At 29.9% G+C, this 15997-nt stretch overlaps 1 protein-coding gene across 1 annotated transcript in view; it reads right to left on the bottom strand.

The window, feature by feature from the left end:
- Positions 1-4524: 4524 nt before the first annotated feature.
- LOC129958528 (uncharacterized) overlaps positions 4525-15997 on the bottom strand; it is a 41706-nt gene continuing 30233 nt past the window's right edge. Inside the window, exons 2-3 of the mRNA XM_056071062.1 lie at positions 6547-6700; positions 4525-6133 (exon numbers count right to left, since the gene is read on the bottom strand). Coding sequence (XP_055927037.1) covers positions 4742-5902 — 1161 coding nt within the window. The 5' untranslated portion in view covers positions 5903-6133; positions 6547-6700 and the 3' untranslated portion in view covers positions 4525-4741. The remainder of the gene's footprint in view (positions 6134-6546; positions 6701-15997) is intronic.

Genomic DNA, 15997 nt, shown 5'->3' with positions numbered 1-15997 from the left:
AAGAAAAGATACCAACTTAATCAATAATTTTTAAATGGGATCAAAAACAGTGCAGACATCTACGAAGCTGGAATTTGGCTTGGTTTGTTTAATTAGGTGAACAAGCTTTCGTAGAAATTACAGAATGGCTGTTATGAGATGGATCTCTCAATTTTGAACCGCAGTTATATGAAAAAAGGTAATACAAGATCCCAAACTCTATAAAATGTAATTCTCCGTCTGTGTTTTTAACCAATAGTATTCAAAAACTGGTCAGCTGATACACGTTTTACCAAAATAAAATGCCCACTGTGGTCGGGTCTACTGCTGCAGGTTTTCCTAGAAGCGAAACACAATGAATGTCCAACAAGAAGGCAATCTTTCTTCATATATTGGTAGCAAGTCAGACTTCAGGTGCTATACAGGTCTTTCAAAATCGTTTTGATTAGCAGATAGAAGCCCCACCTTCCCTAACCAGGAGTTCTCAACTCATAGATTTCATTTTACAATCTAAATCCAAAGGGAATTAAGTCGTCATTGACAACTATCCTGCCAGAGAAGCATTAGACAGTTTCCTCCACAATTTCAGATTTAACATGCAATGAGCTGATATACACAATGGATTTAGAACAAAATCGAATCTTGAACTTTCGCTTGCTTCTTTGGCTCTACTACCAGAACACTGCAGCCGCAGCATGATGATGAGTTTCTTCTTCCAGGGTGCCATAGTTTGTAATATAAGCAAGAGTGATGACTCATAGTTTCACTTTTATTATTCCATGAGTAATGAACAAAGGTTTACTTGTGAATTTGACTGTTTTTCTTTCGTCCTTTAACGGCTTATCTCGTTTCATAGAAAAGATGTATGTCAATGAGTTAGAACCGCTGCTCACGATTAAAAGTCTTTTATCTAAGACATTATTTTCGAACAGGACTTGTAGCAAACAATTCAAACAGTGATTAAAGACTGAGCATCTCAATTTGACTTTTTATTTTCAGATTTTAATGATCTTAAAAATAGAACCGCATTTATTTTCTTTATCATATCTATGACAGCAGTTTATTCATTCTTTTCTGCAGTTAAGAACTATAAACATCTGAAAGGCACAGCTTAACTGGTTCCTTTGTAAGCCGATCTAGTCTTGTTATTGCCAGTACTCAAGGGGCCGTGGTCAAGTTGCTGACTTGCTTTGGTGTACATGATAACAAAAAGAGTTTCGGCTTCAAAGTTTGTCAAGGGAGTGTTAGTCAAAAAGGAGCTTTGATAATGGAATCAATTCACATGGCACACTGCAATCAAGATTCAACCGATAAATCTCAAAATCCATTTCATCCCTTGGAGGAAGGATTTAAAAAAATGTATGAAATCGCAGAAAAGCGTAAGACTATGTGCAATTAAATGTGAAATGATACGCACGGGTATGCTTGTTATGAAACTGTGACATCATATGAATTGACTCCATAGAGAAAGGGATAAATTATGTTTTCTGAATTTCAGCTATCATTCAAGATTACATTTTAGATACCAGATGGCTTCTTCTCTGTTAAATATTCGAAATGAATCTTCAAAAACATTTAATTAACTTTCTCTTTGTTCTGATGTTATTAAAACAATAAAAAAAATCAAGAAATGAAAGAACTGTTAAGTTTTGTAACAATTTATATGGCAGCTGATTTGTACTTTTAATGAGTGATATTTTTCATGTAATATTCAACATCCAATTAACCTAGCTATTCTGCTATCTGCAGCAGAAACTGATTCAAGACAAAAATTGTTTTTTCAGACATGCAAGACATTCATTTTAAACTTGAATACACTAAAACATGTAATCAAAAACTTGATAAATGGAAAACATATTGAATACAATATAGAAGAACAATATAAACATTAATATATATGCAATGAGTATCTACAAGATATTATAAACATCATGATACTAATGTTGATAATTTAAACGAAAAACAGACAATAATTCATGATATAGCAGCACAATCGATAGCCTGAAATGTGTGCTAAAATATAAACATGTGTTAAAGCTGATATCTTAATAATAGTTTATTTTGTTTCAAAAATTAAAATGAAGAATGAATATACTTTAACAGAGTATATAAAATGCCAATGTGTGAATTTTTATTAATACTTTAAAGCCAATTTTCCATTGCAGTTGCTTTACAATTATTTTTAGAAAAGAATTTAAATATTACGGCAAATGCAGTGTAAGTCAAATATGCTAAAATATGCTTAAAAAAAGATAACATATAATATAAAATTGCTTGAATGCAAAAATTACTTATGAAATGAATGTTACTTATGAAAAGTTATTAATGTCATGCATTGTAAAAATTTTTTTGCTTAAAGCTACAGATATACATAAAATGTACATATTTTATGAAATTTAAGCTAGTTTCTTTTGCCAGGAGGTAAATAATCAAATATTCATTACGAAAAATGTTATATATTGATGATGATGATATATATATATATATTTAGAGATATATTTATGGGTAAAACATCAAACTTAGTGGTACATACTATGTACTGATGACAACACATTATCGATTAAGAGAAACAAGCAATTTTAAATGGAGCCCAGAGCTTACCTTCTATAAAATCTATAATACAGCCAAGCAATTTCTGGAAAGAAGAAAAAGGAAATTCATATATGTAATATCCATGTATTAATTTTTGAATGAAATTCATGCTTAAAACCTTCACATTTAAATGAAATTCATGCATATAACATCCATATATTCATTTATAAATGAAATTCATGCTTAAAACCTTCACATTTAAATGAAATTCATGCATATAACATCCATATATTCATTTATAAATGAAATCCATGCCTATAAAATCCATATAATAATTTTTCAACCAAATTCTTATATATGCTTGAATAGATATTTTGAAAACTTATTTAATCACGTAAAGTATATGAACAAATGTATATCAAGGTTTCTATTATATCTACTACAAAAGATGAAATTCATCCTGGGCTCCACAAAGATATATCTCTGATGATAGAGATTCACCGACACAAAGTCAAACAGTATTCTGAGCGAATTACCTGAATGATAAAAGAAAATGATTGCAATGACATATAGATTCATACAAGGTTTCTTAATGAAAGTTTCACTATTATTTAAACAACATATAGTGATAAGACATTAGTGGACGTTCTTCATATACACTACACATTTAAGGTGCACAAAGAGATAAATGAATTCAATAACTTGATAAACAAAAGTTTAAAATGTTAGTATTATTTCACTGGGAATATTCATCCATTTTCTAAAGTTTATTCAACAATAAACCAATAGATTGCATTTAAATTGACAACATGACAATTTAAATATGACTTTGCATGGGAATGAAAAATATATTCTTCAACAAAAAAATATGATTTCACTGTACAAGAACATGAACATGAGCAATATAGGTGGAGTCATGACTAGTATATTTAATAAATTGCAGACTCTATAATTTATATTGCACACAGCTTTTATATATATATATATTTTTTCTAGCTGTTATAATATTATCATATAATTATTAAAGCACATTCTTTCTTGTCAATACACATAAACAGATAACTTGAGTAAAGTGCATACTCTCTTAGATCTGTAAAAAATGTAGAGCGAGGTTTCTGAAAGTTCCCTCTAATATTACTTTTCATCTTAAGGAATCACGTCATTTATTTATCTTAGAGCTTGTCGTGATTTACGTTGTTATATAAAATAAATAACAAAGTTAAAAGTGTACACCAGCGATTAATTAAAAAAAAAAAGGTGAATGTAGTTATATCAAGTTTTACGTAAGCTGCTGGTATCAATCTATGAGTACTTTGTCTTTTTTCACCTTTGTGTAAGTACTGCGAAATGCGCAAAATAACATGTTGCAAATGAAATCACTGGAAATAGCCTTGTAACATCTATTTTGTTAATAACTAAGAAAGAAATATTTGAATGTATCTGTCGCTGGAACATGCCATAATAAAAGATCAATATGAATATGAATAAAATTGTATGTCATTAATGTTTATTTATTATAGATTTTTAACTGCAAATAGGTCATTAGAAAAATTATTTACATAATTTTAATTGAAGCAAGTAAATAAATGCCCTGCTGTAAATAATGTTGTTGATGCCAATTAATGCTGTGCATTGTTCTGTTTGGCTTACTGACTATTGTATATATCCATTGAAATGTTAATTCACCAGAGAGCAAATAAAAATTAAATGAATGTAATTCTTTTAATATTGGGGAGTAATGTTTTTTTCCCCTATTAACGATTTTGTAAATTTATTCTCAACTTTGAAGTACATACATATATAATATATTAAAATGTTTTTCGCCTTTAAAGGAACGAAGTTGAAATATTTAAGTAAAAAGATGTTAAAAAATGAAATAACTTATTAACGTTTGAAACTGCAATTTTTAGCTACGAGCACTTAAAATAAGTTTGTAAATGTTATTTTTTTATTAACAATTTTGGGAAAAACACTTCAAAAGCAAGAAAATATAATTGGATAAATTGGTTATCTATTGATAATCTAGAAATAATTATCTCCAGGATATATGCTATGGTGATAAAAACAAATTTTTCGAAAATGAAACAAGAGTGGGAATAAGGTAGGTGGTTCTGGTTTAATAAGCAGGAAAATATACTGCCAAACTTATATTAACATAGTGTCATGTAATTAAAAGAATTTTAATAAATTAAAAGAATTTCCATAAAGTGTAAACGCATCTTTGAAAATTTTATGCCAACTGATCGAAAGCGTTTTCATCCAAGCTCTGTAACCAGTTAAAAATCATCATGTTTCTTTCGTATTTCGAGAGAGGCTTTCCTTTGTCCCGCTCTATATCTTTTACAGTTAAGCTGAGTGTCTTATTGACTCCATGAAATCCTACAGCAGAAATTTGAAGCTCGTGTCTAATAGATCGACCGAGTTCAGTGGAGATGTGGAATTGTGGTAATGGTGTGTGAGCACCTGGAGCATCTGAAGGTGCATAATTGGACGAATCATCAAGTGAACCTGGAGCGCCACTGGTAGATGCTGTTGGAACCGGTACAGCAATTGAGGGCAAATCCAAGCTCAGTTCACTCCGGGTCAATCGCTCTAACGCCTTATAAGTGGACTCAAGACGTCTTCTGATATATACCTGGCGAACTTTTTTGTTAATGGCACGGACGAAGTCGATGGCCGTTATTTCTGGATGCTCAGTAGCATAATTAGCAAGGGTTTGGGGTGATGGTAGCTGAGATGTGGTGGACACATCACCAACAGCAACCCATGTCGAGCAGGAACGAGAAGTGTACTCTAATCTACCATATGGCATATCATAATGCTTCCAGCTATTGAGAACCATTTCAGATACCGAAGATCTCAGATTTTCCTTCTCGGAAGACGTTACTACGTTTTGATCTAAGTCACTAGTGCTGAAACTTCGCATCAACCCTAACATGGAAGACAAAGCGCCACAATTGCGGATGGCTTCATTTTCTTCTTCATACAGGACATCATCAGTGACGCCTCGTTTTCCGTATTGTTCGGATGGTACTTGTAACAAGCCTACATTATTGTTTCGGGCTTTTGTTTTACGGGCAACCCACCCACCAACGCCTCCATCCATGATAACAGGGCTACGTCTTTCATCTCCCGATTCGGCGCTATCGCCTCCAGAGTGATTTTTAGATCGAAAAGCTGATCCACGCATACGGCTTATTTCAGATCCTAAACTTGATAGAGACATTAGAGATAGATCTGTGGCAAACGACTCGTGACTTGGAGATCTTAAAATTCCAGAATTAGTAGAATTTGCTGGAGATAAAGTTCCAAACGGAATTATAGATGACACAGCAGAAGGACCAGTGCAAGATACCGTCTCGTTGTTATTCTCTGTTTTCACTTTATTCATGACTTAAAAACCAAAGGAAAATAAAGATTTTAAAATAAAATATTGGAAAAAGTTCATCTTCCCTTCAATAATTCTTCTTCTCTTTCTTGATATATCTTTTTATATAAGATCTGTTCAAGATACGAATAAAATTTTCAAATGTTCAGTGGTTTTCACAATTGCATCCAGACCTCACAATAGTGATATTTGGTGCTTAGTTTCTGGTTCCACGGTAGCTCTCATGAAAAGAAACTAAAGAAGAAAAATATTTCAATGCCTTATTTCATAAAATAGATCAAAGATAATTACAGAAATAAAAGAAAGAAAGAAAATAATTTTTCTATTAAAAATAAATTATGCTTTCAGATTATTCAAAACTAACATCAACTACTGCATTTGCATAGTTGCCAATTTTTAAGCGTGAAACACTATTACACGTTAAAGAATAAGAGAGATTCTTTATAAAGAATACTCAAATTAAAAAATACGTAACATGATTTTATTATTGTATGGATACGAGAGAAATTTTTGTTAAATTATCTGAAAAAGCACTGCACTTATAAAAACAGATTTACTCGTAGAAGTTTCTAAAGCAAAATTAATAAAATCCAGATTGCATGTTATTAATTAGAAATATTCCTTATATATATAATCTATTTTAAAACCTTTTTCATTTAAGATTCTTTAACTCGCTGATGCTCCATCGTCATCTTTCTCTATCTTGATGACTCCGGACAGGCCTCGGTTGCAGCTGAACACTTGGGAATGAAAATTGGTTGGTGAAATATTTTATAAAGACGTCTTGTCAGAATGACCAGTCTGAAAAGATCGAAACAAATTTTCACTTTATCTTTAAATATTGAATACATCAACATATTAAATAATAAAAGTATGAAACTCGAAATGAAACCATTATGAGAACATATTTTTCAGTTATTTTGTCATTAAGAGATCATATACGCAATGTTTAACTTATTGAATGTCACAAAAAAATTAAAGCGAACTGAAAAAAGTTAAGCACTATACTATTTAATACTATATAAAACATTTTACCGTATTACGGGGAAAAAAAGTCGCTGAAGAATATAAAAGTAATTTTGTGTGATCTCTTAAAACTCTTTTGTACAGTAATGCATCATTATATGAAAAATACACATAAAAAACTCCACTACGGAAAATTTTTTGTATGAAACTGAAAACTGAGAATTTTGGTATAAAACTGAAATTTAGAGCTGGAAAATGTTTTTATTAACAAGATCTTTTGAATATAAATGGAATTCTACCTTGAGAGATCAGATTATAGGGAAAATTTTACAAAAGCCAATACATATTCTATCAAGTTTCTTTAACTGAAATGTTTCTATCCACATTCTATTTTATAGGAGTTAATTCCAAGCATTTAACAAAATTGTGGATTATTCTAAATCTTATAACTGAAAGTTTTTTAAAAGTATCAATAATTAGTCTATTTATCTTTCATTTTAAACATTAGAGTTTCTATTCATAAATAACTATTCTAGAATGATTTAACTGGTAAATAACCTACAGACTGTGAGCCATATGTAATTTAAATTATTTACATTCATGTTTACGATAGTGAGAAGGTAAATAAGGAGATGGGGAGAAAACCGATAAAGATATCAAACGAACGGCCCTTTTATTTTGGTGACAGGAATGAAAATTGCATTTTTTGATTAATGCGTGGGTTTTCATCTGACCAAATATGACAGATATGAATGCTCATGGTAACGTTTGTGTGAAAATGAACCTCATCGATCTATGTAATTTCACATGGTCACGCATCTACAGGCACCGTCCAAAAACATATGGAATGGATCCCAGCTACAAGCGGTCTTGCTTTGATATATGTTCCATCAAAGAAAGCCCCCCCCCCGCCCCTTTCTCTAAAGCACGAAGACCGATTCTTTAGGGTAGAAACGAAAAAGTGTAAATCATTTTCTCCCCAGAGAAAAAACCACGCTACATACTATCAAAGAATTTGTTTACCTGATGGGAAAGAACAGTGAACGCTGCTATATGTGCTTTAAGAAATACTATTACTTGTTGCATTACTGGAACTTCCGTTCCCTTCATTCTTAAAAATTCAGAAGGTTTGTAGATTTGTAGTTGACTAAATTTTTATGCAAAATTTTTAGCTTGTATGATGAAGACGAATTCTTTAATTCAGAAACAGGAAAGTTCAAAACAAATTTCCCCTTCATAAAAATAAAAAGCAGCAAAAATTGAAAAGGTTTTGTTTAACTAACTTATATAAAAAGAACAGTTCTTCGAGAAAACCCTGTGCCTTTTCCCCTTACTGAAGCATCAATATGCTCTGCTCCGGAATTTTAGTTTTCACAGTACATAAAATCTTTTTTCCTACGGATAGAGACTGCGGAAGAAGAAATCAACGAAGAAACTCTGGATTTGTTTGCAAAATATTTAACTTGATTGAGGCTGACGAATTTTTTTTTATTTTTAGAATGAAAAAGCTCACCCCCCCCCCTAAAAATGAGAATAACAATACAAATAAAAAAGAAAAGGCTTTTTACAGTCAAAAAGTTTTGTTTTTAACTGATATAAAAACAATACTGAGTATTGCCACATGTCCTTTGAAGTAAGTATGTGCCTTGTTTCATTGCTGAAACATCTCTTCAATCTATTTTTTTCCTGACGCTTAGTTTTAAAAATACATAAAATCTTTCCCATAGATAGAAGTTGCCAAAAAAATCGACAAAGGAATCTTCTCTGGTTTTTCAAGCAGCAGTTTTTGCGATAATCATAAAGACAAATTTGTCAGTCCTGGAACGAAAAAGAGCAAATCATTTATCCCACCCCTGAAATGGCTTGTTTAACTAATTTTGAACTAACAATGATGGACATCACTATTTATTCTTTAAAGTAGTTCTATACCTTGCTCCATTACTGAATCATCTCGTTGACATATTCTGCTCCGGATTTTTCTTTTCGCAAAACATAAAATCATTTTCCAGTGGATAGAGGTGTCGAAAAGGAAATCAACGAGGTTATATGTCCTGGTTTTGCAAACAAAAGTTTTAGCTTTTATCATGAAGACGAATTCTTTAGCTCAGAAAAAAAAAATAACACATTGAATTTTCTATCCGCCTCCTCTCCCCCCCCCCAAAAAAAAAGATGCATACAATCGAAAAGACTTTATTAAATAAATATAAAAGCAAAAGTGGGTGTTATTACCTATGCTTTGAAGCATTTCTGTATCTTTCTGATTGTTGATGTGTCTCATCTTTCCATTATTTTCAAAGATTCGATATATTTGTGCATCTGTCTTGGACTCGAGTTTCAGCTTTCAAAGAATATAAAGTTATTTTCTTATGGAAAGATATTTCGGAAAAGAAATCCATTCTGGATTTGTATGAAAAAAATTTTATTTCTACGAAACATAAAATCATATTTCTGCGGATTGTGGTTACATAGGAAGGTTTTGTCGAACTTTCAGCATTCGGAATTCGTTTTGTGCGCGATTGTTATACATGATTCGTCGAAAAAAATCTTATTTGATTCGATCTAGAATAGTCTGATAATATCACAGTGCACCAGAAAAGGATTACATATGCATCAATAAACTTTTATGCTAGGAAAATTCTGAAAGCGTCTAGGAAATCCTGTTTAGATCTCGGATTGGCTAAATAACTTTTTCAGAAGCAACTGTTATATGCATAATGAAATATTTCTGCTGAACAATAAATAAATGGATTTGGAAATGTAAAACAGAAACTAAAATGGGATTCGTTACAACAGATATAAATTCAGGAAATTTACGAAATCTTCACTTATTTTAAACCTGATTCAGAATCATAGAGCTTCTGTTATCTTTTATGTATTGCAGTTAAGTAAAAGTAAACCAAAGCGTTATTTTTACAGTACTTTTTAATATTTAAGAAAAGGCGCAATAAATTTTATAACTGATATTAGGATGCATTTTCAGTCGAAATTGAGAATATTTTAACAGATTTTGTTCGCTAAAATTATGTGGAAAAGAGTTTTGCCAGTAAAAAAAAGTGTCCTTAGAAATTTATTTCTGTATTTCTTTTCTAACAAACAGCTTAGAAGGAAGTCAGGTTCTGTATATTTTTCATAAAATGTTATCTCCCTTAAAAGCTCAAACTTTGAACATAGGTGGAAATGCGAACAATGACCTTTCAAGAAAAATTTATCTTCAAACGCTTGTTGACAAACACTTGTGACATTTTATGCTGAATGTGAAAAAAGAATTTTAAAGCTGAAGTTCTAATAGTTTAAATTTTAGTTTTGCATTTCCATTAAATGAATTGTGTTCGTTGGAGTCAAGTAATTCTGAGCACTTTTTAATGATAAAATTTCATCCGCTAATTATTTGGAATTGAAATACAAAAAATTAATCTTTTGGAGATATTTTTATCTAACTGAAATTGAGCTAATAAATAATTTTAAAATTTTATTCTCTATCTTTGTAACGAATTTCTTATTTCGATTTATGATATCAAAATAGATCTCCGCAAAATTTATCTCTTGTTCAAAATGTATATAAATGGATTTACGAACATGGTGAATTAATTTTAAATAAAAGATTCCTACAGGTGATTCTAATCAAACTTGAGGAACATAAGGACTCTTGATGAAGGCGAAGTTTGGCATCTTTTGTTTGACAAAGTGACCTGAAGTATCCAGGTAGCTAGTGTGGTAGTCTATATATAAGATAGATTGGCTCCTTGAAAGGCGATTAGGGGAAACTAACTCGCATCTGTTATTCTTTATACGGTTGGCAAAAAAATCAAAAAACGTCCAACAGCCATTACGGATCACAATTTTTACGAATAATTTTTATTAAATTTTTCCTTGATTTATTAGTTTTTCAATAATACTGATTAAGATTAAAACATTATTAATGGTTTATACTTACATTTGTATTAACATTGGAACATTTTCACCTGAAAGATGAATGAATATTTTCAAAAGAATTTCATAGAAATTAAACTTCATTTTTTAAGAGTCAGTCATTTCTTCAGAAATTTTGATCTTTTTATCTTAATAGTCTTAAATGCATTTCTATGAACCAGGAATAAATTATTTAAAATTTATTAATACCTCGAATTCATTTATGTGTACATAAAACCTGTTTCCCATTAAAATATATTACCGCTTAAAATGCACTGTGATATTCTTTGAATCAGTCTTAACGCTAAATGTTTGTTTATACTATAAAAAACAATTTCGTCTAAAAGGCTAATACATGAAATGAAAATATTAAAAATTAAATTAATCTGAATGATTAATTAAAGCATGAAATTGTTTTAGTTCCTTTATACCCAATTTATATTAGCTTCACCTTTAAATCTTTATTACCTTGTTCCATTCTGGCAAAATTGTTGCAAGAGATAGTCAATTTTGTAGATACCTAATAAAATAGAATTTTATTACCTGCATCCTGCTATTATTGCCTGATGTAGATTCTCATCTGCTGAAGAAAATGCGACTAATAAGCTTTCTAGAGAGAATAATATTGGGTAGAGAAGAGTTTTAAAATATCTATTCGTAGATAAAACAGTAGAATGAAAGAGACTGGAGAAGAGAAAATGAGGACGAATGTCTGGAGTCTGCATGTCAGCACTGAATAAATGGAACGGGTAACTACAAAAATTGTCAACAAATATTAAGAAAAATATTTGTTTTTCGTGTAAATTAATTATTTTAATAAAAATGCTATCAATTTATTCCGAAAAAAAATGTTTAAACAAATAACCAGATTTAAAAAAGCGCGAATATTTTTATTTATAATTATGAGAAATTAAAGAAATCCAGTTACAATCGATCTCTAGTTAATCAATCTTCAGTAATCTGGGGTGTTTAGAAAAGGGAAATTTTTTTTTTAAACCCTCAATCAAAATTTTCTAAAGTGAAAATGAAAAAAGAAACTTAAATAATTTAATTTGATTGTTATGTTTAAGCAGTTATATATTAATATGATATATGAGTGTAGAAAATGTAAACAATAATGTTTTTTAATAATTAAATTGAAACGTTATAAGCAAATTTCATTTTCTTCCCTAAGAAATAATCTATCTTCACCAATTATCCAATTTTCTGGCTTGAGCCTGATCTCAATTAATCGAGATAATTGGAACTCTTCTACAATTTGAGTCAACTGCAATACAGCACCAAAAGGCCAATAAATAAAGGTTTGATTTCGCCCCAATGTGAGTCAACTACAGAACAGCACCAAAAAGTCATTAATTTTCTCCAAAAAACATATAAATACTGAAGATATAAGAATGATTTATAATGCCATTACGTAAAATGAAAAGCAAATATTCTTTGAAGAGTTTTTGCCATATATTTACATTGTTATATTTGTAAAGAAAGAACCAATCCGTAAAAGTATTTCATAAGGTGGATGATTAATTTTTTTTATAAATACTACAAAAGATACTTGTTTTGAAATAAATATATAAATTTTAGCTACTTTAAAATAACTAATGCAGCATCAGAAACCCCAACTAATAGGGATTTGATGCTGTCTTGATTTGGACTTCCATAAATTTCTGAATCTTATTACAAATCGATAATATACAGCGCACAAAAAAAAAAAAAAAAAAAAAAAAATCAGTACAAACGATGTAAAGAGTTTCATATAGCATCATTTTGCAGGGTAAAAAATGAAAGAAATGTTCTCAAAATATAAGAATCGATAACATATGCTCAGAGCGTCACATTTCCAGTAAGAGAATCAGTCACGAAAATTGTTGAAAAGTTGTAAGAATATCATTTTTTAAACTTATTTTTAATAGTATCTTATCCATTAGTATATTTTTTGTAGCTAAGAGGACTGAATTTTTGTTGAAATGTGAAAAGGCAGTTCTTCACTATAAATATTATCCATTAGTGGGATATTAATGTTAAAGAGAAAGGATCAATTTATCAGATCTCTCTCTTTTCTTGAGAGATTTGCAATTATTTTATATTATTTTTTTATCTTTATTTTAATAGTATCCTCTCCAGTTGTATATTTTTTGTAGTCAGAGGACTAAATTTTTGTTGAAATGTGAAAATGCAGCTTTGTACTATAAATATTATCCATTAGTGGGATATTAACTTTAAAGAGAAAGGATTAAGTTATCAGACCTCTCTCTCCCCAAGAGAGACTCGCTATTATTATTTTTTATCTTGATTTTAATGGTATCCTCTCCAATTGTATATTTTTAGTAGTTAGAGGACTGAAATTTTGTTAAAATGCTAAAAGACAGCTCCTTTACTATAAATGTTATCCATTAGTGGGATATTAATGTTAAAGAGAAAGGATCAAGTTGTCAGATCTGTCTCTCTCTATAAAAGAGATTCGTTATTATTTAATATTTATTTATTTTCATAAATAGTTATGAAAGTAAACATACTTAACAGTGATTGATTTATTTTAATAAACACGTTAAAAAAGTAGAAGTTATTCAAATGTTCGAAATCCGTTATAATTATCCTCCCATTCAACAAAGTAAGCATGCATTAGATTAGTGTCTCCAAATTCAAAATTACTGCAATTCTTTTGAAAATAAAACAATTTAAACTCTGAATAAGATTTTGAAATAAAAACAAAGCAGAGAAGTCATAAATATTCATATGCTCGGCAATATTATTTATAATTTCCTCTAAAATGACTCCTTTCACATCCAAGTTACATTCCTGCCTTAGGTAAACTTAAACGAATATGACTGCCATCATCGTGTACTAAATTGATTTCGCAATTTATATTCATGAGCATAGGATAAAATTTAAAAAAAAATAATTTTAAAGAAAGTCTTTGAAATTTCATTTTGCGTTTTTAAAACTATCAAACGAGCTAGGAAAAAATTTTGAAATGGACTTTTTGCTCTTATCTATAATGTATCAAAACTTAAAAAAAAGTTCCCTGATTATTCAAAAAAGGATGAGGTTGCATGCAGTAAGATATTTATTCGGCAGATCACAAAACTTAAGAAAACTTTAATTCTCTTTTATAGTGAATTTGTTTCATACCATAAAAGCTCAATTAAATAATTTGTGCAGAAAATTTTCTCTTTTAAGCATGGCTTATGAAACTCGGGAAAAGATTTCAAATCTTTTTTGTCAAAAACTTTTGCCCAAAATGAAATTAGACAATAAACGAATTAGGCAAGCAATATAGTAAAGGGGGGGGGGAGTTTAAATTAATATTCAGCAGTTTTCAATGAAATGTTTTAATTCAAAATGACTTATTATTGATGAACATGATAGAAAAAGAACTACAAAGGGTGTGTAATCACACTATTTTTAGAATAATTTATAAAAGGCATAATGGGAATATTAAGAATTTTAAGTGTTTAAAAAGTTATAAAGCATAAAATATAATTTGATTTATCTTATATTAAAATATTCAGCTGAATAATCTTTATATTAAAAATAAATCAATGTTTTTAGCTTCTTGAATGATTTTCCATTGGATTAAAAAATTTCTTGGCAAAATGTTCAGCAGAAAAATTTTATTGTGATCCTGGAGTTGGAAAGTAAATATTAATTAACGACCGTAGTTTTTAATGAGAAATTCAACCAAAAATTGATAATTATTAAATTTTAAAGAAATCTGTTAAATTAAAATGATTTTTTCTTCCAAATATTGAATAATCAGAAATATGTTTGAGAGTATAGTAGCTGACTCTTATCTTTTCTGGACTTCAGAATTTGATGACAATGTGCGAACTGAGTGAAATCAACTAATATATTTCAATCAGTAATATAAAATACTTATCTCAGGGATATCTATAATTTATTTCAAAATAACATTTAAAAAATCGTTCACTGTTGCTCGCTGAAAATTATTTCTTTGAAACTCTCTTATGTATTGTTTACACTCGTACTGTTTTTTAATATTCGTTAAATGATGATGCACGCTTCAAAATATGAAGAGCCTTGACTTATTTCGGTGATGGTTTTCGTCAAAGTATTCATCCTCCGTCAGAATCATCATAATTTGTTTGATACTGCTCACAAAAAGCTAACGATTTTTCAAAATTTTACAAAGAAACTCAGAAATTTTCTATTGCGCTGTTGTTTTATTTTTGGTTTACTTCCACATTTGTTAAGAATTTCATTTTAGTCTTTAACACTCAAATCATTTTTTAAAATCCATTTTATTTTCGTAATTCCCTCGTAGTAGCAGTGGTTTATGAGAATTCATATTTTAAATCACACCTGGCAACGCATTTTCCTTTTATCCAATCCAGAATGCTGCAATCCGAATAAAAGAGTATGGACCCCATCCCATGGGAAAAGCGACTACCAGATGTTTACCAAGTCGAGCGAAAAATTTCATGAACGTCAAACGTTAACGCTGGTTGAAATTGAAGAATCAGCCAATTCTTTGCTTCAACCCTGATAACATCAAGGTTGATCACTGAAAAAGAATATTTTTCTGTACATCCTTTTGGGATCAGAAGATTTTGATAATATGAAGCGAATGGTAACATTAACCGCGATCACATTACAAGGCATCCATTGTATTTCCTTTCACAATATTTTTCTACGCGATCCCATTTAAATTGCAATTCACGATTAGAAAAATTCTATTTGAAATTAGATTCTATCACTGAAATTATAATAAAAATTTATGCTCAAATCGGTACAAGATCATGTTATTTCAAAAAAGAAAAATTTGTAGATCATGTGTATTTGATATTTTTTCGACAGTCATATCCATCATAGTTTTGATGGATACGATCGTCGAGAGATCATACTTTTTTTCAGCGCTGCAATGCTTTTTCGTTGATTCAGTGCAAGCAGGATCGATTACTCCTCCGAGAAATATTAATACAGGTACGATTGCTTTGAAAATATCGCGTGATATTATTTAGATTCGAGAAAAATAAACTGTGTTTCCCCCCTTTTGATTGATGTCTTCTTATATCTGATACACGCAACTATCAAGATAAGATATAGGTTTTAAGGTTTGCATTCCATATATTCAAAATCCTTACATTTTGAATAGCGAGTTTATCTTTTGAGTTTATGAAACGTTGTTTGCAGAAATAAATCGTAAAGATTTGGAAGAATTTAGGATTTTTTTTTTTTTTTTTTTTTTACTGACTGTTAAGAGAA

The sequence above is a fragment of the Argiope bruennichi genome, chromosome X1, assembly GCF_947563725.1.
Source record: "Argiope bruennichi chromosome X1, qqArgBrue1.1, whole genome shotgun sequence".
NCBI lineage: Eukaryota > Metazoa > Arthropoda > Arachnida > Araneae > Araneidae > Argiope > Argiope bruennichi.
The sequence above is the reverse complement of the archived record's forward strand: the minus strand, read 5'-3'. Positions and strand labels throughout refer to the sequence as shown.